At 44.2% G+C, this 24,604-nt stretch overlaps 2 protein-coding genes across 11 annotated transcripts in view; both read right to left on the bottom strand.

The window, feature by feature from the left end:
- Nucleotides 1–3,993, bottom strand: part of CMTR1 (cap methyltransferase 1) — a 37,689-nt gene extending 33,696 nt beyond the window's left edge. The window contains exons 1-2 of one of the 2 annotated variants that reach the window (XM_090046510.1): nucleotides 3,842–3,993; nucleotides 2,183–2,317 (exon numbers count right to left, since the gene is read on the bottom strand). In XM_090046510.1, coding sequence (XP_089902636.1) covers nucleotides 2,183–2,312 — 130 coding nt within the window. In that variant the 5' untranslated portion in view covers nucleotides 2,313–2,317; nucleotides 3,842–3,993. Of the gene's footprint in view, nucleotides 1–2,182; nucleotides 2,318–3,841 lie in introns of those variants that run through there. The other variant, XM_090046521.1, reaches the window with a different exon arrangement.
- Nucleotides 3,994–7,371: 3,378 nt separating this feature from the next.
- Nucleotides 7,372–24,562, bottom strand: RNF8 (ring finger protein 8). Of its 9 annotated transcripts, XR_016442223.1 has the most exons (9): nucleotides 24,435–24,562; nucleotides 21,770–21,898; nucleotides 18,901–19,644; nucleotides 15,822–15,884; nucleotides 13,684–13,773; nucleotides 12,490–12,597; nucleotides 11,639–11,850; nucleotides 10,482–10,777; nucleotides 9,526–9,661 (listed from the first exon to the last, which is right to left on the bottom strand). XR_016442223.1 is itself a non-coding variant. In XM_090046462.1 (8 exons), the coding sequence occupies exons 1-8, from the start codon at nucleotides 24,525–24,527 to the stop codon at nucleotides 9,622–9,624; spliced, it is 1,479 nt and encodes a 492-aa protein (XP_089902588.1). In that variant the 5' UTR covers nucleotides 24,528–24,562; the 3' UTR covers nucleotides 7,372–9,621. The 9 variants fall into 9 exon arrangements, 8 of the variants coding, with proteins under 8 accessions (XP_089902588.1, XP_089902574.1, XP_089902564.1 ...); XM_090046462.1 differs by lacking the exon at nucleotides 10,482–10,777 and having other exon boundaries at nucleotides 7,372–9,661; XM_090046448.1 differs by lacking the exons at nucleotides 9,526–9,661; nucleotides 10,482–10,777 and adding an exon at nucleotides 7,372–8,817.
- Between the last annotated feature and the right edge of the window lie 42 nt (nucleotides 24,563–24,604).

Here is a 24,604-nt window from a genome sequence, read left to right as displayed (position 1 = left end):
CAAAATGAAATGCAACTCCGCAAGACTCTCCTTCGCCCCAGTAATCTGCCTCCCTTCTGCAGTGACATCTTCATGGCCACAGGCTGCATTGGTAAACTATGGGCAATGCAACAAGCCTACAGGCTATACTTTGTCCACTCTATAAAAGGGTTTCCTTTAGACACAGAAAGACATTACAGCGCTATCAGAGCTCAAGTTTGTTCTGTCCAGCATTCAAAGAGCTGTACAAGTTGTCGGCTTCACATGAACGAGAAGAAATTGGACATTACAATTGCCTGGCAAAGGAAAGCAAGGTTGGATGTGGGCCTTTCAGTGTCCTTCTGATGGACAGATAGATTTTTTTTTTAATCTTTCCCCACACCCCTTCCCCCTAGAAATCCAGCAATAACTAGGAACTACTGAAATTATCCTGGGTATGCCTGTGCTACTTCCACAGTGCTCCTGAGAACACTATCAAAAACACCCCTGTGCTTCCATTCTGCACATACCACATCCAGAAATGAAGTAGTGAAGCTGCCCTGAGGGTCTCACAGCTGCTCTCAAGCATGGCAGAGACTCAGGGTTGGCAGCAGAGGGTGCCCTTAGGGCAGTTTCACCACATAATTCCCAGGTGGTTACAGAATTGAACTGTTAGCAGCCCTCTGGCTGGATAGGGCACCCCTCCCTCTCACACCTTCAGTTAATCTGAATGCACCCTGCTTACTTGTGGCTTGCTTCCTTTTCCCACGTATTCATTATAGGCCCCAGCTTCTGAGTGTGACTCTCAAAAGTACCCTCAAGCAATCCAGCTTCCTTCCTCTTAATACTCATTAACACATTTTCCATATGTCATGCAAAGCAACAACCAATCAAGTTCTCAAATTCCTCAATCTCTCATCCTGCAAACATAGTCTCCAGCAGTTGATTCTCTACTGCTGCACATTCATAATGCAAATACGCCTTTAAAATATTTCTGATTCACTTTCTAACAGCTCAGGGTAATTACTGTCTATATGCCCTACACTGGCAGGCTTATGATGCTTGCCTTTCAGAGTTGGGAACAGAGACACCTAAATTTGTAACTACTTAAGTACCCCACTATAGTGAACATACAGAATAAGATGGAGAGCCAACCTGCTCCAACAAAGCCCAAGGACCTCAAAATTCATTTCCTACATCCAACTCTATATCCTTCTGACTTCAACCTAGGACAATATGACACAGTACTGAGCACTTCTTTTTTCATCTCAGGATATCAACACGACTTCTAAGAAATACATATTACCCCCACTCTACAAGAGAAACCAAGGTAGAGGGATTAGATGTCTTGAATAAAGTTCCACGGAGTTGCTGTGACACACTTCAAGGGTGTTTACCACCAATCCCCAGCTCAAACCACTTATAAACATTCCTTTAATCTCCCTGCACCTCATTCTTTCACATTTGTAAAACTGGAATAACTTTACCAAACTGACTTTACAGAGCAACATTATGAGGTTTCGTTTTATGAGAATTCATGAACACAACCACTCACTTATGAAAGTTATCTCCCTGCTTTTATCCTTAGGCTAGGAAAACCCACCACAGCTGAAAAGAGCAACATAACAGATTTACAATCAGAACCTTTACAGACACAACATCAAGTGTTTGCCTTCTGTTTCATGAATTTACTTTGTGCCCCTAACTTTTCCCTTTCCCAGATTCATACAGACCACGCATTGCCAAGGTCTTTTCCTTTCCCAAGACTGTATATATTCATAGCAATAACTTTGAGCATGACAGGAAAGTCAGTATCTGGTAAATTAGACAGGATACTGTTTACACAGCACCACAAGCAAGGCCCATCTCTGTTCCAAGAACATAAGCTTCTTGAAGCGGGGGCTAACTAAATAAAAAATATATAAGGTAACCCATAGACAAAAACAAAAGACAATGAATCAAAGCAATAAAGCTTGAATACTCTATTTTTAATTTCAGATCATGTTTAAAAACATCCAAATAAAATGCCTTAAAGACGACAAATTCCCGGCCCAGTTTACAAACAGAAACTATGTTGGCTTTCCTCCTAGTGTCTTCATTTGTGGTGATGAATTAGATACCTAAAGAGAGAAGCATTCTTTCTTCAGGGTTATCCTGAAGAGAAAAGCATTCTTTCCTGCGAGGTCATTTCTTGACAACTTTAGCACCTAATGCCTGACCTTACCTTGGGTTGCATGATTGCTAAACTGAGTGTCATCATCTGAAGTGGAACTAAGGGTTAATCCCAGATCCTCTATCCTCTTCCTCTGCTTCTTCTGGGGGCTGCTAAATTCAGGCTCCGCTCTTCTCTTCATTTTTACTGCAAGAACAAATTATACACAGTGAATATTACATACACAGTGAATATTACATAAGTTCACTTCCTCTGGTAGTGGGACATAGGTATGGAATGCTTTATCACTTCAAGATACATGGCATTTCAGGGTATGTTGCACCATTCTTTAATGCTACAGGTAACATGTTTTTGTTTCCCCTTGATCCCACTTGAAGCTGTTTACCTAAACAACCTGCAAACAAGTTCTTTTCCCAGCTGCTCAACAACTTAATGTGTAACACTATCTGAAACCTTCCAAACAAGTAAAGATAATAGCTGAAGCAAGCCCCTGCCAAACTTGGATCCAACAGCCACCGAACTTTCCCGTAAGGCATATGACCAATTCACCCTGCCCCCACAGCAAGACCACAAAAAGCTGCAGTTCAGCTTCCACCAAACACTGTTGGAGCAGCAACACCACCTTGCATTGCATCTGCCTACGTGCATGTAGCAGGTTTTTCCACCATAGAAACATAGAAAATGAGGGTTAGAAGGGACCTCAGGAGATCATCTAGTTTCAGGTGTCTGGGAGGCACTGTGCCAGGGAAAAGCCATGGTTTCCCAATGTTTTTGGCCTTTAAAAGACAATCCATTTTTAAAGTCTATTGTTCCATTTTTAAAGTTTGCTTGTGACCCTTTTATATATTCGTGCAACCCACTTTTGGGTCGTGACCCATGGGTTGAGCAATGCTGATGTAGTCCAACCCCCTGCTCAAGGCAGGACCATCCCCAACTAGATCATCCCAGCCAAAGATTTTCCTAGCCAAGTTTTGAAAGCCTCCAGGGATGGGGATCTCACCATCTCTCTAGCTAACCCATTCCAGTGCTTCACTACCCTCCTAGTGAGAAATGTTTTCCTCATTTCCAACCTAAACCTCCCTTGCTACAACTTGAGATCATTGCACCTTGCTGTATCATCTGCCCCCACTGAGAACAGTCCAGCTCCATCCTCTTTGCAACACCCTTACAGGTAGCTGAAGGTTGCTATCAAATCTCCCCTCACTGTTCTCTTCTGTAGTAACTCAGAAACTCAAGACCTCGCAGGTATCATGGCAGGGAGCAAAAGGTGGGGGAAGGGGGAAGCACTTCTGCCTGCAGAGAGGCCAGGGGTGCAGGCGCACCCCACGGGTTGCCATAGCAACCTGCAATGCCCAGGCCCCTCCGCAGGCAGAACCCTCCTCCCCTTTGCTTAGTGCCTGACACTGCTCTGCCTGGACCCTGTCTTTAATGGCTCTCTATTAAGCTCTTCCCTATTCTAACCCAAGCCCCCCCAGGGGCAGTTACGAAAGCCCCCGAGGGTCTGGCGAGCTGGGAGGAACCCGCTGAGGGACCCAGAGGGGTTCCCAGAACGCCCCGCTCCCCCCCGCGGCTGGGAGCGCCCACCCTGCCGACGGGCATACGGGAACCCTCATAACGCTCCTCGCCTCAGCCGCAACCCCCTCCCCCGCTTGCGCGCAGAGGGGGTAGCGCCCGAGTCTCAGAGCCCCCCCCCCCCCGGGCGGCACTCACAGGAGCGGGGGGCACTCAGACCGGTACCATATCCCAAGGCGGAGGGGGGAAGTGGCAGCAGGATGAGCGAACTGCCGCCCAGCGCGCTCAGTTTCGTTTCTCCGCTGGCAGGTGCCGGGGTCCTCCGTCCTAGCTCGCGCGCGCCAGGTGCGTCACAGGGGAAGGCCCGGCCGCGCCTGCCCTGCCAAGAGGGGGCCTGCAGGCGCGCCAGAGGCAGCCCCGAACCACGGGCGGGGCGGCGGATGGGGGGTAGGAGCTGGTGCGAGTCCTGCGCGTGCGTGTTGGTAGGGAGGAAGGCTGCCGGGCTGAGATGCCTGCCAGTCCAGCAACTGGGAAGTTGGAGAAGCACCACTCCTGCATGCTGCCGCAGAGATGGCTCTCACTAATTGTCAAACCAGGGTTTCCTCTCCAGGGCCATTGCAAAGGAGCAGTCCGAGGTGGCCAGCTGCATGCAAGGGGCTTCCTTACGACCTTTAGGTCTTGTTTGGGACCTCCTAGTGTAATCATGGCTCTGACTTGAGCAGGGAATTGCACTGGAGCACAGACCTCTTGCTGCCTCTTCGAGGCTGGTTTCTAAATAGGAACAGGATTTCAGTAGCAATTTCTTTGAAATCAGTTTGCTAGTCCTCAGGAAAGAAAAGTGTGTTCCCCAAGGTCTGACTCAGGAAGAAGTCTGAATGCTTGTCCTACTATTAAATAAATTACAGCTTCAAGTCTATCTGCGGTGTATTTTGCTCACAACTGTTTTGCTGCAAAAAAAATAAATAATAAAAAACATTGGAACCTTTTAGAAAAACCTGCTTGAAAAGGCTGATGTTTCACATGTGACAGACATGTCAAAGCCTACTCGTTTCACATGTAAGAGTGTCCAGGTTTAAACAAAATGGTTCTGCAAAGCCTGCATATGATACAGCTTCTCACACAGTAAAGATGGAATGTATTCTCACAGGCTTTATGAAGCCTGGTAAACCAGGAGTAATGTCCACAAACTCCTGGAAGATTGATGCAGGCTCAACATTAGGAAAAACTTCACAGTCAGGGTGTTCAAACTGGAATAAGCTCCCTCGAGGTGGTGCAACTGCCTGGCCTGGAAATCTTCAGAAGACTAGACTGTCACCTTGCTGGGATCACCTGATCCCCAGTTGTTTTTCCTGCTTGGTGCTGGGGGCTGGACCTGATGACCTGCTGAAGTCCGTTCCAGCCCCTTACAATCTGTGAAAGCCTCCAACAAATTATGTGACTGAGCTGCCTGCCAACTAGACATGTGTGTGGCAAGGGGCACAGAAAAGAGATGGACTGCAATGCAAACTAGGGCTACAAGCCTCAGTGCACTAAGATAAAAGGATATCTTGAAAGTATAAGACTGATCATCAGCACAACACTGAAGGCCCTGGGGATGCTGTCTCTTATGTTTCCTTCTGACAATTTTTTATCTTGCTGGTATCTGTGTTGCAGTGCACATGCACTTAACAGGAAAGCAAGAAATGCATGGGGAAAAATATGAGTCCTACATACTGTTGCTCAGATCTGGTCATCTCTATAATAGGTTCACATGCATTAAGTTAAATAAGGCTACTCTTGAGCTTTGCCAGGGAATAAAAGAGGAGAGAAAAAAAAACACTAGGCTTACATTTTCTCCCACTGAAGCCCATCCGTATGGAGCAGTTGTTACAGTGTGCCTCCATATCATTTGCCATGCAAGAATCTCCAGGCAGTTTACAAATGATAGTCTGAAATACGTTATCAAAGAGGTTGATGTACATTATCTCCTTAATGACAGACCAGAATTTGTGCACTAACAACTCAGCAGTAACTCAAAAGTCAAGTCCCACTCCCAAATTCTATGGTACAGGACGTGTAGAAATGGAGCCAACCTAAAGGCATTTTAAAACTGAGTGAATCAGTGCTGACAAACATTCAGTATGGAGATTTTATTCTTACCTGTAAGGTAATGCAAATTTACCAGGTGCAAATCAGATGACTTACCTACGAATCACCCAGTGGAAGACTAAAGCTCAGGCAGTAGATTGTTGGAGCTGAGATGACTATAGTTCCTTCCTCAATCGAGGATATTACCATATAAAGAATTAAGTGATAACCATGTACCTATAAAGTGTTTGTGTAAGAAGCACATGGAAAATGGCCTTCCTGAAGAAATAACCTCACGGTAGAGATCTGACATTGGGTATAATCTTGCTGAACAACTGCCTAGTTACTGACTTTACCTCCAAGCTTAGGTTTACCAAGGACATTCACTAGGTAGGTTAATTCAAGACACAATGGCATTTATGATCGTTCTTTTTCCTGTAGACGCTGTGTAGTCTGTCAATGCTATAATATAATATCTAATACCTACCAGACCAAGCAAAGCTTAATTATGTCTTCACATCCAAAGAACCTGAAATACTGCTTCTACACCACAGTGGTTGTTTGAGCTCTACTAAGGTGGAGTTTGTTAACTTTTTACATACTTGCTCATTGCATTTTATTTGTTCTGCTCCCTGGAACAACAATAATACATTTTAAAGGTATGGGGGTGGCAGGTGACCATAGGAATTTTGATATTAATAAACACACCTGGGTGAGCAGTGCTTACACTGTGCTTGGTCTATGGTATTGGATCATCTGTCAGTAATACCTGGCAGCTCCAAAGCTGGAAAGGGCTCTGTAACCTAAACACCTGCAACTCTTTACAGGAAATTCTAATTTTTTTTTCAACTCCCCTTGCATGTATTGCAGTGTACGCTCCCTAAGGCAGTGGTTTTCAAGCTCCCTGAAGTCACAAAACCCTTTCATATCACTTCTGCTGTGAAACCCCTACCTCCAGCTCTGTGAGCCACGAAAGCTGACACTGAGCCGGGTAACCCAGTCTGGCAATGGCAGCACACCACCTCCCAGCCTGCTTTCCCATTGCCTTTAATCTGTTTGCAGAACCCCTGATGACTTAGTGATATCCCAGTGTTCTGCACAACAGTTTGAAAACCACTGCCCTAAGACCATATACCAGTGCTAAGGTATTGGAAATTTGCCATTCATGAGGGGCAAACAGAAGAATCCAAAAACAATCACAGGGTTAGGGTCCTTACCACCTTGCTAAGCTGAGGGTTTGTGAAGTAACCAGAGAATAAAGAGCTGTAGCAAATAGCTATTTGGGACCACTAATGTGCTCTAACTCCTATTTCAAACTGCATCTTCTTCTCAGATGCAGGACAGCTATGCACCAGGAGTGGAGAAGTGCCATCCTTTGAAGTGTAGCAATCAAGAGTGGTTCAGCCTTAATTTAGCAACACACTGGAAACTTAAGTAGATTATGAACTCCCCAGGCACTAATAATTGAGGTTCTATTTTTATATGTTTTTGAACTGGAGGGGGTTTGCCATAGTGTATCTAGAGGTGCTTATCTATTTGTGGCTCCTTGGTTAATTGTGCACAAGCAGTTCCCAAGTCAGTCAAGACCAAGTGTCACTGACTTATACCCAAGAGAATTACTGACGATATTGGAAGGTGGAAAGGATGCATTCATCTTACTTTTTTAACACTGTTCTTTAATTGGCTTTAAGGGAGATGGCTTCCATGACACACATTGACAGAAAAGGTGATTTTACCCACTTTGCAACAGATGTAATTAAAAAAGTGACAGGTATGGGAAAGAAGCAAAATAAATACATTTAGTAAAATGAAACCAGCAAAAAAAGAGACACACACATACACATCATCATAATGGAAAAAATATGTACCTGGTAAAAGACATCTATAATCCTGAATAAGCTTCTCCTAAGCTGGAAGGCAACTAAATCTCCTACTTTCACACAAGAGGACAGGGAGGGTCAGCGTCAACCATTCACAATCTTTTGGTGACCTACCTACCTCAAGCATTTCTCAAGAGGATCTACACTAAAGCAAGCCTCTTTAACCAGATGTTAAGAGCACTGGTAAGTGGGAAATCTCAAGAGGGGGGTGACTCCTCTACAAGAGAAACCACTAAAGTTTAAGGAGGACAGAGCTGCTTAAACTTTATATCCTGGAACAGATATCTGGACCTTGTCAGAGTTTAACTGATAAGACAAATCCTGTTAAAAGAACATATTCTTCTGCCATAGCATTGCCCTGCATGCATTACTGTAATGAGACTTTCTTTAAACTAAGATGAGGTAAAAAAAAGAAGGAATGCTACAACCTAAAAGGTTCTGCATTTTCTATATTTACTTACATTACTGGCACACTGGTCCCTGTGAATCCAGGTCAGCATAACCTGTGACATTTGTTGTACAGATCCCCAAATGCATGAGGTTTTTTTCAGAATAAATTCATAAAAACAGTACCTTTGGCTAAAATGTTTCTATCACTACTCAACCACAGCTATTAAAAAGAGCAATGATAAACACGGGTCCAGATCATTTGAGTCTAGATTAACTACCAGAAATTTGTCTCATTAGTTGTAACAGGCAACACTATAGAACTTGGTGTATTTTTTCCTCCTTAGAAAAAAGAAAAGTATATAAATGAGAAAATACATGCACATGGAGAGAAAACAACTACTACATACAAAAAGGTTCTCCCCATCTTTTTCCCCCATAGGAAAAGAAAAGTTTTTAGATAACAAAACTAAATCAAGTATACAGGCCAATGGAAACAGAGCTTCACAGTCAAATGCTTGCTGAAATGAGGCAACATGTGTTCCATCCCCCAGTAAAAACTTGGTTTGCTACAAAGCTCATGTTATGCCACAATTCAGCAGCAATATTTTGGAAACTGTAAAAAGACAAAACACACTCCATTTTCCTCCTCACCTTGCCATTACCCACTGGATGCTGATCCCCTACTCTGCCAACAGGATGCATCATTAACTTAAAATAGCAGCACTTTTGGAGAAAAAAAAAATGCCGGCAGGAACCCATACAAGGTTTCCACTGTGTGCCTTTTCTGGATGATTTGGCTTCCCACCTCCAAAAACCTGGAGAGAGAAGGATGATGTGCTGCGAGAAACAGAATTCAAGCTTAGTCAGGGCCAAAACTTTAGGCAAAGTCAATCGACTCAACAGAAAAATCAACAAACTTAATGGAGCAGTAAGAGATTAAACAATACAACCTATAGTGCATCTAAGCATAGGAGGCTCAAAGAGTTGGTACAGACACAACCAAAATAATACCATTTACTGTCAAAAGGAAAGGCCAAGTCAAGCTGCCATGTGAAATTCCAACAAGGAAACCCCATCTTAAATCAGTACTTGTAACTTTGACATACATCTGCACTGCTGTTTGCTTGGCCAGCCTGCTCAAATACCCTCCACCACCAGAAATAAAGCCAACCAATATATACACTTGAACAGATGTCACTTCCCAGTCTGACTGCACAGTCAAACTAGGACATAACGTTAACTGAGCAGGTCACAAGTGATCATGGAAATGTAGATGCATAAGTTATTACTTAGTATGACAAAAGGGTCAGTTACCCCAATGATTGCACTTGCACTTTAGAGGTCAGGAAATTATACATTCATTTAAGAACAAAGAGGACTTTCTGTTCAGTGCTTTCAGTTTGCAGCTCTTCATTCCTGGCTCTTCACTGCCTTTGTTTCCAATCCAGGCCATTAATTTCTGATGGTAGTGGGCCCAACCACCCATGTGTTGGCTCTGCATGGCTCTCAGGCAAACAAATCCATAGCATGGGTGCTCAGATAACATAGTAGCTATCATCGTAGTCAGAGTCCTCCTCAAAGTCACCACTATCATAACTGCTCATCGACAAGATGGAATAGATGGAAGAAACTATGCTGCTCTCACTGTCTGTGGCTGGGTTCACCGATATATCCTGCTTCTCTGCATTCAAAACACACAAATACAAAAGTAAGCTGATAGCCAGGTTGTGGACAGTGCAATTGCTAGAGCTCTCCTGGAAACTTTAAATGCCTCCTCTGTCAGGCTGTGCATTTTAGAGCAGGTTTCTACAACTATGGGCCATCTGCCTGGGACATTTCTGTCTGTTCTATTTACACTCTTTAAAAATAAATATGAATTAGGATTTTCTTTTATACTTCCTACATTTTTTTCAGTTCCAGCAGGGCTGCAGGGAGGGCAAGGAATCACTCTCCATATCTTAAATGGTTCTCAGTGTGGACTCAGAGGAAATGGCAACAGAAGGCTATCTCAAGGTCTTCCCAATCAAGAGGAGGAGGGAACAAAAGGAAATAAGATGGGAGGGAAAGGGGACTTCATGGGGGACAATAAAAAAATCCAGTCAGACCTCTAGAAATTGAGTAGAAGATGGAGTAGGAATATAGTCTCTCTTGCTACTTGTTCATGGAATGCCTAGCACAGAGATGTGATCCTCAGTTTCCAGGGGCCATTAGAATACAGATAAATATTCCTCAGGTCAATCTGTTCCCTGGTGCAGTCCATATTTAACTGAAAGTCAAGTCCCTCCAGCTTCAGTTTGAACCATCTTTCCACCACTGGATAAAGCAAGGTCAACTTCCCTCATTGAAATGTGCCAGTGACTATTACAAGCTTTCTATCCCTTAGTAACTAATGGTTGTTCTGCACAACTATGATGTCCAAGTACATGTGAAGGTGGAACCTGAGCTCATTTTCCTTTGATTGGAGAGAAGCACGAAGATAAGTTTGAGAACCACTGATTTACCATATGCAGGAATGGAGTGGGTTCCCTGGAAGACACCACTTCATCCAGTCATCAGCTACCTGACAAGACACTTCAACAGTGCTCTGGCATACTCTGCAGAGATGCACATTAGTACTGTATGCCTGAGCAGTGTCAGTTCTGCAGAGATGAAAGCAATCCAGGAAGCAGTGCTGGAGAGCCTCTGAGAGCAGTGCAGCATTTCCTGAGGGACTCAGAGTGAGTTGGCTAAATAGGTGATGTTTTCAGGTTAGAGCTGACACTGTTTAGTGATGTCACTCTATTTCACCAAGGAGGATCTGAAATATTCGAAAAGCACCTTTCATTAGGAGAGATCCCAAAGGTCTTTTACACATTATAAAAATTAAAGGGATCATGCACCCACCTTTACAGAAGAACAAAGCAGTGTCTTAAGGATACAACAAAAGCAATTAGAAAGGGCAGTAGAGAATAACTGCTATATTTTAGCACCCAGATACTACAGTGACTAGAAGTGAGAGAGATTTGAAAAAAGGAAAGTGGACCAGTTGCTCATATTGGAATTTTGCAGGACATCAGGCATAAAACCCTTACTCTTATGCAGTGTGTTTTAATGACAAGTAAAAAGAGCTGTGGTTTTATGCCTCATTAATGTTGAAGCCAAAATTCAATACCAACTAAGAAGGAAGTGTGGCACAAAGCCATGTACTGCACCTGTGTTCTCTTCAGAATTCTCTATCCAGTGCTGACCATAAATTCCTCTTGTGAAAGTGCAGCAAATATAAAGTTAATGCCAAACTTCTCACCAGGACACTGCTAATGCACCATTTGCCTACACAGTGATCTACACATAGATCTAGCTTTTCACTAGAAGGTACCTGGTAAATTTTTCAGGTCCTGCTCTGTTCAATTATCTGTTTTTAAAACTATTTAGTCTTCAACACTTGTTTTCCAAGTGTTTTATAGGATTCATGCTATGTATTGCCTGAAATATTTTACAAGGCTATATAATGTCCTTTGAAATGGCTTCCCATCCCAAGTACTGAAAAATCCATCTGAAAGATTGATGTTAATTTCCCTGTTAATTTTTTTTGAGCCTCTCAGTAGTATATAGGTGCCAAAGGAAGTTCTCCTATGAACACAAAAACAGGGGTTGAACTCATCACACCTCATCCACCCACCTCTCACCTTTGCGCTCTCTGATGAGGGTCAGGCGACGTTCTTTCATCTCCAAGCTCAAGTTTTCTACCAGCCTGTCAATGCAATTGTCCAGAACTAGAGAGCGTGTTTTGGATTCTATCCCCCGTCTGCAGATGGGACACTCCACCTTACGTTTCATCCATTCATTGATGCAGTAGGAGCAGAAGCTATGCGCACAGTTCAAAGTAACAGCCTGGGAAGGAGACACTGCTTATGAAATCCTCCCAAGTCACAGTAAACAGCTATTATTCCTATTTTAAGTTGGGACACAGACAGGTTAAGCCAGGGTGCAGCCACAGGCCAGATGTGACTTGGAGCCATTTTATCTGGCTTAAGGAGCCAGGGGGCTTCTGCATCATTTTGGTCAGGGAGAGGCTCAGCTTGCACAGCAGCCAGGCAGCACTTCCACAGTGAAACTAGATGGCAATTTCCTGTCTGATTCTCAGGCACTGAAACAAGCTGTTGCATCAGTTTTCCAATGCTGGAGAGAAATTTTTAATGCCTAATTGAAATCAAGGATCTCCCATCACTAGTGAATGACCGACATTTCAGGCTTAATTTTAAATGGGGTGTGCCATCTAATGATGGAATCTGGCTCACCTTCAGTGATCCCAATTACAAACATACATGCCAAGAGAATAAACAAAATGGAGTAAGTATACTTCAGGGTAGCAAATGGCTTAACTATTCACAAGAGAACAGAAAATGTTAGTCAATATGAACATTTTCCTAGGTCTAGTGATATTATTTTTAATTGTTTGATTTGACAAAGAGGAAAAAAAAAGTTTCTTAAATCCTTTCCTTTAAAACCGAACCTTGTCAGCAACTGTACCTCAATAAAATGTTCAGAACAGATGGTACACTGAAGCTCATTTTCCAGTACATCATTCATCTGACTCAAAACCTCTTCCTTCTGAGCTCTCACTTTTTCTTTTTCCTCCTGTAAAGAACACACACAAGATTACTTGCTGGTAGAGAACATGGTACGGTGGTCAGTGCAAGAGATCCAGCCCACAACCTGACAGTTTTATCATGTTGAGTTTGCATCCTTCCTTCATGTGAAGAAAGGAGAGGAGCAGGGTTTCAAGTCAGCAACCACAGAATTACAGACAATAATACTATATGCTGCAAAAAGAATGATTTCATTAAAGAACAGCAGCAATTACTCAAAACCCACATGCCTAAAGAAACTACAAACTGAACCATATAATTCCAGACCATCTTCCAAGCCCTTGTTAACCACTTAGGAGTTTTAGCCAGAGGCAAACATTCATTCCTGGATGAACTTTGCACAAGACAACCTTGATCAGAACGTTGGTCTACTGGAAGGAACATTCAGCCAAAAGAATTCAAATGCAGGAGCACAGAAAATATGTAAAAGTCTGAGAATTCAAGATGTTTCCATGCACTACTACCGTTGCCCAGAGGACTGACAGCTTAAGAGTGAAATATCACTGGCTGTTTGTCATCAAAATGCAGTAAGCATACTATTTAGTGTTAAGTAACATGAAGGAATTTCCTCAACTGAAGCTGTATTTAACACAACCTCTAAGTTACAGCAAAAGGCCAAAAAAGATGCAAAGATCCAAAGATAAGAGGAGATCTAGAGCAAGTACAGTGGAAGGTTTCCTCAATTTCTTTCAGTTATCACATCATTCTTAGTGCAAGAGGCAATTTTTCTCTTTATGCATTTCCTTACTGTTTTGAGCCCCAGATGCAATATTCCCATGGATTACATAGCAGTTTTAGCTATATGAACTTTAACAGGAAGTTAAACACTTCGGATTTCAAACTCAGATATTCAGGGTTGGGGGTTGAGCAAGGCATCTGCAACATCCATCTGCGTTCTCTCTGTGCCCTAGCAACTTCAGCTCATGCCTGTTCAGGGACACCCCATAACAGGATCTTTGGCCAAGACACCTTGCCTCTGCTGTCTAGTCATAATACTGAACAATCAGTTTTTTCCAATGCAGCATATGAGGTTGTACTAACAAACCAAACAGAAATCAGATTCTCTGTTCAGTACCTTGGTCTCTTCCAACTCTTTATTCTTTGCTTGAATTCTCTCTTCAAAGTCCTTTTTGCTGCGGCTCAACTCTTCCATCAAAGCGTGATGCTGTGAAAATAGAAGAAACGCAAAGACTTTCTTGTTATAACTAGCATCAGTGAAACATACCTGCTCCTTATCAGCTAGCTCAGCTCACTCATTTTTGCCTGTCAGTTACTTCATTAGATAAGAAATCAGCAAGATCAGTCTCTGAGGGGGTAAGATGCAAACTGCAGTAATGCCTAACCAGGAAGGCCTTAAGCAAAAAACAGGTTCATGCAATTAAAAAGAAATCTTACGTGTAATATTGATGCATGAGGCTGAGAGCAGACATCTAATTTAACAAGTCAGAATATCTCTAATTTAACAAGTCACCTTTCTGACTTCTGGTGGGTGAATCTTATCGCAGTTGTGCACCACCCACCAGCGATTAACACTCACCAAGACTTCAGCAATTAAAGCCTAACAGACATTCCAGGGTCTTCCCTGAGGGTAATCACATTAAGCCTGAAGTTCCTTTTTTTTTTTCAAATCTGTATCTGAGCCTAGTTGTGTTCTGAGCCTAAACATTCTAGATCCTTTCTAGGGCAGATAGATAGAGTTGCCTGCCTACATTCAAGGACATGAACCGCTGAATACAGAAGCACAGTCCTGTTCACATTATTTTGGTATTTAAAGGCAAAACACACAGGTAGGAAGGTCCCTACACATAAAGCAATAAACCTAAAACCCCAGAGGATTTTCCATTTTGATACTAGGACTATTACTGAGTCTGCCCAGCTGCATGAACTGTGGCTACACCACTATATTTCTTTATGCCAAGTAAAGCAGAATTAAAAGCCAAATGAAAACTGTGGGCACATCAACATGTGCATTAATGTATCTTTTCTAATGCTCATTAAATTTAGTACCTCCAATGTGAAGTATTAAATTAAATATGCATTAGGCAGTGCTAATTAATGCATAAGAGCATATTTTAGAGGGACACTGATACATCAGACTGATATCAGATTGGCACCGATATAAGGAAAATCATCTGCATCAGAAATCGGCCTGATATGGCCGATAAGTGGCCTGTGCACGCGCACAGCTGCAGCACAGCACATAGGTGGCAAGCACAGCCCAGCAGCTTGAAGAGCTGCATGCAACTGGTAAATCTATTGTGGTGGAAGGGGAGCGGGGAGGGAAGGGGCATAGAGTGGGCAGATCAAGGCCCCCACGGTGAGGAAGGAGCGGGGCTGGGGCAACTGCTGCCCAGCCAGGGTGGGCAGGCACAGGATGGAGCCACAGCTCGTCTGGGAGGTGTGGGGGAGAAGGGGAGGGGGGCTCCTGCAGCTGCTCCCATCACTCATCTGGGAGGGCGTGGGGGGCAGAGGGGGTATGGCACGTGCCCCTGGATCTGTGAGGGGCAGACTCTTTCTGGCAGGGTAGGGCTGCACTCAGGGCAGGCAGCAGTGCTGGGAGGAAGCTATTGGGGGGGGCAGGGGAGGGAGGGGGCTGTTGCCACCCCAAAATTTGCTGTAGCCTCACTAACATCTTTAGGCACTTGCTAAAGAGCTGGATACTGAGTATGCCAAGACTTTAATATAGCATGCATTCATTGGACTGAATGAGGGAAGTGCTTGGTAAAATGAATTTGTATAGTATGGTTTGGATAGGGATGAATCTCCCTCTGGCAAGGGGCTGAACTAGATGATCACTGGAGGTCCCTTCTAGTCCTACTTTTCTATGATTCTATGAATTCAAAAGTCCCTTATACTTGGACCCAAACAGTTCCCTACCACCCACCTTCAAATCACATGGCCTTGGGAAACAGCAGAAGAAAAACAGACACTTCACACACAGAGCAACTGCAGAAGCAGCTGAAAATAGAAGCTTTGGACATTTAGAAATTGACTTGCTCTAATCCTCTCCTTCCTTCAGTCTTGCTTTTAGTACAAGTTGGACTTTGGGGACCTTTTGGGTCTTTTCACATCATTGCTGCATTTGTCAGTTATCATGACACATGGGACCTATCCCTACTATGGGCTGTGAAATCAGACAGTCCTCAGGTTTCTTGCAAGACAATAGAGAGCAAAGTTAAGATAGCTCTGGATTACACAGCTGAACCAATTTACCTCCTGCAAGACTTGAGCCAGTTGCTCCTTCAGACTCTCATCCCTGTGTTCCTGTTTTTCTCCCTGGAAAAAGAAACTGCAATGTAAGATTTTTGTTGGAAAACAGGTAACAAGCATATAATCAAAAATAAACTGGAGGTATTAGGATGGGTAAAATGAAAGGGACAAACTTTACACATTAAAAAAAGGATAAAGTAAGGCAGCCTTCCCAGTGTGCAGCAGACCTCAAGGTACATTTCACTTTTAGTGTTTCCTACAGTCTAGTAAGATCACAGCTAGCTACAGAGGCATTTTCACTCTCTCAAAATATCAATACTTGAACATCCCAAAATTATTTTACTTAGAACGGGCTGAAATGTTCAAAGAATCAACAAAAGAGCAGCAATAAGTTCTGCATGAGGAAAGGGAAAGGTTTTTAGCTCCAACTGGAAACAAATCTGATGGAATTAACTTATATTCACTGTTCAGGTTGCACTTTCATTCACAACCAACACCACTACTCTTACCTACCTTAGCTGCTGCTGTGTATTTTCCCTCCAGCACTGGCAGAGAAGGTGGTTCCCCTTTCATAAGCAACGTTTCAAGAGGTGCAGACAGAAGTGACAATTTTTGCCTGATATGGCCACAAAAAAGCAGTTTATAGCTGTGACCAAACAAGTGCACAGCTGCAAACAACTTTAGAAATGGCCAACTGGGTGAAAATCTGACCCCTTATTGCATGGGGTATGAGATAAAGAGGTTATAACATGCACCATCTTTTGTAACTCATGTCTGCAGAGCTTCCAGCCTGTCACTATTTTTAGAATGGGAGGAAGGAAAGGGGGTGGGGTGAGGGTTCAGTCTGGGGAGTTTTCAACCCCCCTTTCCCCCCCCAGGTGGGGAGGCTCCAACTCATCCACCCCACCCTTCAGCAGCAGCTAGGGAGCCCCAAGAATAAGCTCCCTTCACTGCCTTTATCTCCTTGCATTCTGAAAACAGTGAGAACTGGCAAACAGTCTGGCAACTGCTATGGTCACCTGGCTGCAAGCTCCCAGGGGCAGCTAGATTTCCCTGGGAGCTTGTGAACTTCTGAACAGTGAACTTCTGTTTGGTCTGCGGTAATGCTGTAACTCTGAACACTTTGCAGAAATCATTCTGAGTTACAGCTGGGAGCTGCATTTCTGTCTGCAGCCTAGAATGCACATTCTACATTGTAGACCAAAAGCATCTCAATTTGCAGTAGACTATCAAGTGGGCCAGCTCCTCCATTCATTTGAATTCTCTCTGACTTTTAAATGTACTTATGAAAAAACTCAAAGAGGTGTCCCTGTTTACTACAGTTTATTCTAACAGCCAGTTGATGGTCAAATTTTAATAGATACTGACCTAACTTGCTTCAAGATCATTGAGGGTGGATTTGATTTAAATCAAATTGATTTAAATCACTCACTGGTCAGGAAGCTTTGATTTAATCCTTGTTTTCTACAAAAAATATATTCTTGTTGTTTGATAACCTTTATTCATTTCACTCTTTGAAACTTTGCACTTTTAAAGAGAGGTAAGGGTTTGACTCTGTGTACACAAACTTGCAGAGAGACAAGAGGGCTGATCAGTGGGTAATCAGGTCTGTTATCGCTCCTATAGACATGCAGTGAGGCTGCTCTGACGTGCTGTAAATCCAGTGCATTCAAGCAGACTCAATTAATCAAGTCTGCTGAAATGCAGAAATTAACGTGCTCCAGCAGGCTCCAGCATCATGTGTATCATCATTCCCATACTGAAAAACAGTGGCAGAGCACTTCAAACTAAAGCTCATTCAATGAGCTTTAGTTCAAAGCACCCCGTTGCCATTTTTCAGTGCAGGAATGCTGATGCACATGATGCTCAGGAGCTTTTAATTAACATGGCTTGCTAATTAAAGCATCCCCCCCCACCTCCCAGAGCACGTCTATAAACACTCAAGGATGTCATCTCTGAAGACACAAATCCACAGTTTGATAACTGAAACTAAGCATCACAGAGATGCTTAATGTGATCTTCTAGACTGAGCACAGAGACCCATTGGGTATAGTGGTTTTCTTTAAACTTTACTAATCTATAGAGAAGCCTCTGGGAATCCCATAAGATTGGGCCCCTTATACAGTCCATGGTCTGCTGTGATCTATTTATAAAACTTTTCTAAAAGGGTCACATGAATATATTGTCTCAAATATCATATAATTAGAAGATATAATCCCTAGTCAATGATGATATCTTTTGAACTTTAACATATCTTAAACTAAAACTATTTTATATAGTTTTTTTTTTTAAAACAAGAAAAAAATAAAAATCCAATTTTTTTTGTAAAATCACTGATTTTTATCCACCCTGCATTAGGCACTTTTTAAAGAAACCCTATTTCCAAGTTAATCCCCCTTCCTCTACCTACTCAGGAAACATAGATCAATATATTCTGAGCAGCGGTACCCATTAGTTCCTCTGCTGGAATAGGAAAAGGCTTTCCATGCAACTCAACCTTGACCTGGAAACCTATATCTAGAGATGGACAGAGTCCAGTCTCAATGACTCATTCAATCCTTGACCTCTACCAGAATAAAGGACCTGACAGAGTCAAATATTCATTTCATACAGACCATTAATCCTTCAGGTGGCAATAATGAATTCTGAACTTGCCTTAGAAGTGAAGAGCTTTTTACCCCATTCCTTACCTCATGCCTAGTCCAATCCTTCCTACTATTACCCATTTAACAGCTATGTGTTTGAAAGTGATGAAACAGGTAGTATATAACATCCCTATTCTAAAAACTGCAGCAGTAGGAGCCTTTGTTATGGACAAGGATCCCAGTCTGTTTAGTCAGCGGTAGCCAACCTTTTTGGCAAGGTATGCCACAAATTAAGCCCTGTGCCCTCCCTGAGTGCCACTCTAATCCCTTCCAGTGCCCAACCTGCTGCTCCCTCCTGTCACCGTGCTGCCTGCCTCCTCCACAATCCACTGCATGCCACACACAGGCTGCTCATGTCACTTATGACATGTATGCCACAGGTTGGCCACTCCTACGCTTGGCATCATACAACACAGAACAAAGAGCTCCTGCTGTACCTCCTGCTCCTGTTGTTCTCCACAGAACGTCTTCTCCAACTGCTCCACCCTCTGCTGATGCTGCTCCTGTTCAGTGCTTAACTGCTCCTGTAACTCCTGCAGCTCTTTTTCCACCACCACGATCTCCTTCCAGGCACTCTTCCTGCTCTTCTGCTTCATACTTAAGACTGCTGTCTGCTTCTCCTGCACCTTGACTTTCAACTTCACTATATCTACCAGGGTGTTCTTCAGCATTTCCAAACCAGTCCAAGACTGTGCAAGACTAGGTGCTTTCTGGTCCCTATGGCCAAGGGATAGTGCTTTCTCTGGCTGCAAAGGACCACAATACACTGGAGCTTTCTCCTCCTCCTCACTTGTTCCAGGAGAAGGTAGTTTGAGATCCATGTTTTCTGTAGGTTGTTTGGCCAATTCTGTCATCTCCCAAGGTTTAATTAAAGGTTCACTATGCACATTGTCTCTCTTGGATCTGGAATTTGAAGGGCCTTCTGCTCCCAATGCCTCAGATTCTTCCAAGCTAAATTTACGTTTTGTTCTCGTGCTCTTAGATTTCCCCATCACCTGGTCATTTCTAGGAGCTAGAAATGGACTAATTTTCTCCCATTCTTCCCTGATCACTTCATACTCATATTCAGCAGCTTCTTTGCTTTCCAGAGGGACTCCTAGCTGGATATGGTCTCCTTCAACTATAGGATAGGCCTTTAATGGATCAAGGCGTTCCATGTTCAGCCAAACACCATTTAGACTCTGAAAACAGAGGTATCAGCAAAATTTCAACATACATTTATGTAATTTCCTCTACAAGTTATTTTTTGATTGAAGCAAACAAATGCATGGTGCTTTTGCAGGAAAAAATAGGAAAAACAAGTTCTCTCTCTCTCAGCAGTTCTGCAGTGTCTTAAACCAAGTCAGTATCCTATTTTAGCATACAAATTTAGCTCAGGCAATCAGCAATAGCTTCCTGCACAACTGTTAGGAATAAGATTAATTTAAGCAATAAGAGAGAAGACAGAAAAAGAACTAATGCAAAACAGAAATGACTATCAAAGCAGGATCACCTTGTCTAAACCAAGGATGCTCAACCTCCAGCCCATGGGCCAAATGCAGCCAGCAGAGCCTTGGAATCTGGCCTACGGGGCTACCCATTGGTCAGGAAACTCAGTGCTGGGAGACCAATGGTAGCTAATACTACCATCCCTCCCCGCTGCCAAAATCACAAGCCCCACACAGTGAACCACAGACCAGCCATGACTCTCCTCTCCTGCACCAACATGCCCAGATTAGGACTAGGGTCCTCTTCCCTCTGTGCACTTAGCTTAGGACCAACCTATTCCCCCCACCCCTGCGGTCTGAGCCACAGCCCCTTACTCCTCTGCTCAGCCAAGGTGGAGCCAAGGCCTTGCCCCTGCCATCCCTCACAGGGCTGAGCCATGCCCCCTTCCCTCCCACCCGGCCAGGTTGGGGCTGGGCCAGGCCCCCTCCTCCCCTGGGGCTGAATTAGGGCTGGGTCATACCCCCCCACACACCACCACTCCCCGACCCGCCACACTGGGGCTGTCCCCTGTACATCCCTCCATGCAGCTGGATGGGGCCATGCCACACCTGCCCCAGATGCCAGACACTGTCCATCTGGTCTGCTGCACAAAAAGGTTGAGCAGCACTGATCTAAACCATCCCGAAAATGCTCTTCAAACCTGCCTTTAAAAATACCTAGTAACAGAATCCACCATCTCTCCAGGTAACCCATTCCATGCTTACCATGCAATGCCATATGTTCTCTACGAAATCAGAAGCATGCACCTCACAAGCCAGTTTGCAATCAGGAGATCATCTCAATTTTTATTTATTAAGACTAAAATTATTGGACTAGTACAAAAAGCAGAAGCAGTTTTTTTTAACACTACAATAGCATTTTCCTTTTTAAGGCTGCCAAGCTTTAGAGTTATTCCTTATTTCATTAAACTAAGCTATTTTAGACCATTCGGAGGACCAGTGCTCCACTTCACTATCCAGTAGTCTCAAAATGTTCTGTCAAAGATAAGCAGCTACACAGAGAAATTAACCCTTGAATGCAGATATGAATAAGCCCAACTCAAACTCAGCCTCCTAGAGGTCAGGTAAGCCTATGTGTTAAAGGAACGCAAGGTCCCATGGCTTCTATTACATGGTTTGAGATTACTTTAAGTCAGGCAACTGCTCAGCCAGAACTGAACATTATCTTCAATCTCGCTCTACAATTAAGACCCCATTCAATCACTACACCTTGTTTAGGGTTACCATACGTCCAGATTTTCCCAGACATGCCTGCTTTTTTTGGCCTCCAGTCCTTCTGTCTTGGCAGGTTTTTAATATGTGAGCAAATGTCTAAGTTTTTGCTTTGCCTCCGCTTCTTCCGGGCACAAGCAGCTTGGATGCTTGGGGCTGAGAACAGCTCGCAAGGTGATTGGTGGTCGGGGATCATGTGTTCTGCACACAGGGCCCAGGCAAGAGTCTGTCCATCCCTCTCTCTCTCCCTGTGCGCAGGAGCTGCATGGGCACCAGGGCTAGAGGGACAGGGGCCTCTGGGTTGGGAATAAGGGGCACCAGCAGTGTTGGGGGGCAGGGGACTACAGATCAGGAGTGAGGGGCACTGGCAATGCTGGAGGGCAGGGGGTTTTGGGTCAGGAGTGAGGAACATGGGCAGTGCTGAGGGAGCAGGGTCTTAGGAGTGAGGGACAGAGGCCGGGCACAGGCATATCACTACCCACCCACCCCCCCTGCAATCATATACCTCTCCTCCTGTTCCCCCCCGCCCTGCTGGCTCTGCACAGCACACCACCCCACCACCCCCAGGTGTTCTTTTTTTTGATCCTGGAAATATGGTAACCCTAACCTTGTTGTCTTTGACTGTCCACTGGCCTTCTTCATTCTCCTTGAAAACACAGTGGTTACGAGAGATCATCAGCGGGCAGATTTTTGATACTAGCTGGTAAGTGAGACCAAATCCTCGACCTATAGTTACCTAAAAATAAGAAGTTTAACAACAGACATTAGCAATAAATAAGAATGGGTATTCTGTATGCTTTGATCTTAAATACAAGGAGAATAGTCACTGAATTTGTTTTGCACAGTGGAGATTAAAGCAGTAAACTGACCTTAACAAAAAGATTACTATTTATAAATTTAAACACAAGAAAGGTAACACGTTGATAAAGTTAATTGTCAACAGTAAATGGAAGTATTTGGGCCTTTTGGGAAAAAAGAAACAATTTGCTTCCTCTGATACTGAAGACAATGACCATAAAGATTAAGAGGAACAAAGGCTTCAGAAGGCTTCCAGATAACCATGTAGCTTCTAAGCTAGGGGTGGACAAAATGTGGTGCACAGGCCGCATGTGGTCCACCAGGTCATTTTATCTGGCCCACGTGGCACATAAAAAATTTAGAAAATGAATATTTATCTGCCCCTGGCTGCCTGTCATGAGGCCCTCGATGGCTTGCCAAAACTCAGTAAACGGCCCTCCACCCAAAATAATTGCCCACCCCTGTTCTAAGCTCCTCCTTCCGCTAAGGCAGTGATTCTCAAGCAGGGTGCCATAGCACCTTGGAGTGGCTTGAGATCCTTTCAAGTGTGCCACAGGATGCCACACTATGTTAGCACTGTTAGATATCCAAACATGATTCACAAAATAAACCCAGAGATTTCAAACAGAAATCCTTAGTTGCGGTCTTTCTGAGCTCTTTGCAACAGAACTATTATTTTTCTGTAGTCAAAAAAGGAGTGAAGACCAAGAGCTAGCATCTTTGGAGGGGTGCCTCAAGACTATCCAGGGGTGCCTTGAGTCTAAAAAAGCTGAGACCCACTGCTGTAGGGCCTCTTACCTGAGAGATTAGGCTTCAGGTGGAATCAGGAATTTATTCAGCTTTGCTCTTTACATTTTTATATTGCATTTTCTTTGCTGCTGTACTACAAGAACCTACTAGCCACTGCTGCTGTTAACACCAGAAACATAACCATGTACAATACTCCCTTGCCCAAGAGATCTCCCTGTGCATTCAAAATCATGTTTTAGTCCCTGACAAGCCATATGTTTCTATTCCTCCTAAACTTCAAGAGTTACCTCACCTAGAAGAATCAGCTGGTTTCCTGCCTGCCTCCTGTATCAGAAAATGAACTAAATTTCAACTGCAAGGGCAAATTCTACTGTTAAATCTACAAAAAGCTATGGTGCCTTCAGTGGAGATTGCAGAGAAGTAACATTAAGTAAATTAGCTTCGCTGATGAAGATGAGTCTGGCAGAAAGAAACCAGCTTAATTTTCAAAACCCAGGCTGAGTTTGTAAGCGTGATTGGCAAACTACTTCGCACAAACACAGTAGAACCCTTTTGTATGAAGAGCGAATAAAATTGTAAACTGTGAGCTTCTGCAGGCCTACCCAAATTTCCACTGATTAAGATTTCAAGAAAGGATTTTCCTGATATGTAGCCCAGGTAAGTTATGAGACCTAAGAACATGCGTTGCAATAAACTTACAAGTATCAGCAGTTAGTTCTCTTCTCCTGTCTCCTGCCTGTAGGATGGATCAGTGCCTCAAGGGTTGGATTCTAAGGATGCGTCCAGATAAGCGCGCACATGCATTTCCCCCGGGGACAAACAGCAGTGACACAGGGGAGGCCACCAGGGTTTCAGTGGCGCAATCCACACATGTGGAGGACCCTGGCCAGCAGCCAGAGTATGGCTCTGGTCATCCAGGCTTTGTTTTTGCATGGCGCATGCTGCGGCCATGTGCCCTGCTCCACTTTTTATTGGCGTGGATTTTTTTGACACTGGGATCTCCTGTTCTCAAACTCCCCCCCTGCAAATTAGCAGTGCTACAAACATCTGTATGTGTGGTGGTGCATGTGGTATGTGGCACTGCTGAAGGGTCTGTGGAGTGACAAATCGCACACATGTGCTTGTCTGGACACACCCGTAGGCCCCTGGTATATAGACAAATTACATACGTTACACAATCAACTGGTTAACTAAACAAAAAATTTAGACTGGCCACAAGCAGAAAGTAATGATCACACAATTAACTGGTTAACTGCACCCTATATTTAGGTCACCTAATGGCTCAATGACCCATAGAAGAAATCGTCCTCGAATCAAGGGGCTGCCGCTGTCACCAGCAGCATAATTACAGGTGACAAATTAAAGGGTGCGCAGACACGGTGACAACAGAGCTGGTACACATTTCCAAGCACTAACTTCATACGGGGTTGGCTTTTTATAGCAGAGCCGGAGAGTCATTGTCAGAGCGCGGCAATGACTTTGCACGTGTGGCCAGTCAACATTTGCTGCACGACACACCGGTGAATGGCATAATATACTGTAACGGGTAGCAAGGGCCTTACACTACCAAAACCAGGGATGGGGTGGCGAGGGGCAGCGAGTGAAAGGCTGTCTCTTCCACCTACCTAACACAAGAGCGAGACTATTACCACAAATCAACATAAAACTCCCCCCCTCCCCAGTCCCCCTCCCTCGGTGGTCGAGTACCCCCCCGGCCCGCGCACCTCGGCGCCGCCCCGCAACAGCAGCCACTGTCCGTCCTGCCCGAGGCGCCGCAGACACCAGCACCGACCGCCGCCGCCGCCGCGCTCCGCCATCCCGCCCCACAGGCGGGACCAATCGCTCCCCGGAGAGAAGGGGGGAGGGGCCGCCGCGAGACTGCGGGGCAGCGGCG

This window comes from Crocodylus siamensis, chromosome 1, assembly GCF_052110815.1.
Source record: "Crocodylus siamensis isolate JL-2025a chromosome 1, ASM5211081v1, whole genome shotgun sequence".
Classification (NCBI taxonomy): Eukaryota; Metazoa; Chordata; order Crocodylia; family Crocodylidae; genus Crocodylus; species Crocodylus siamensis.
Note: the sequence above shows the minus strand (reverse complement) of the source record. Positions and strands in the feature narration are given on the sequence as shown.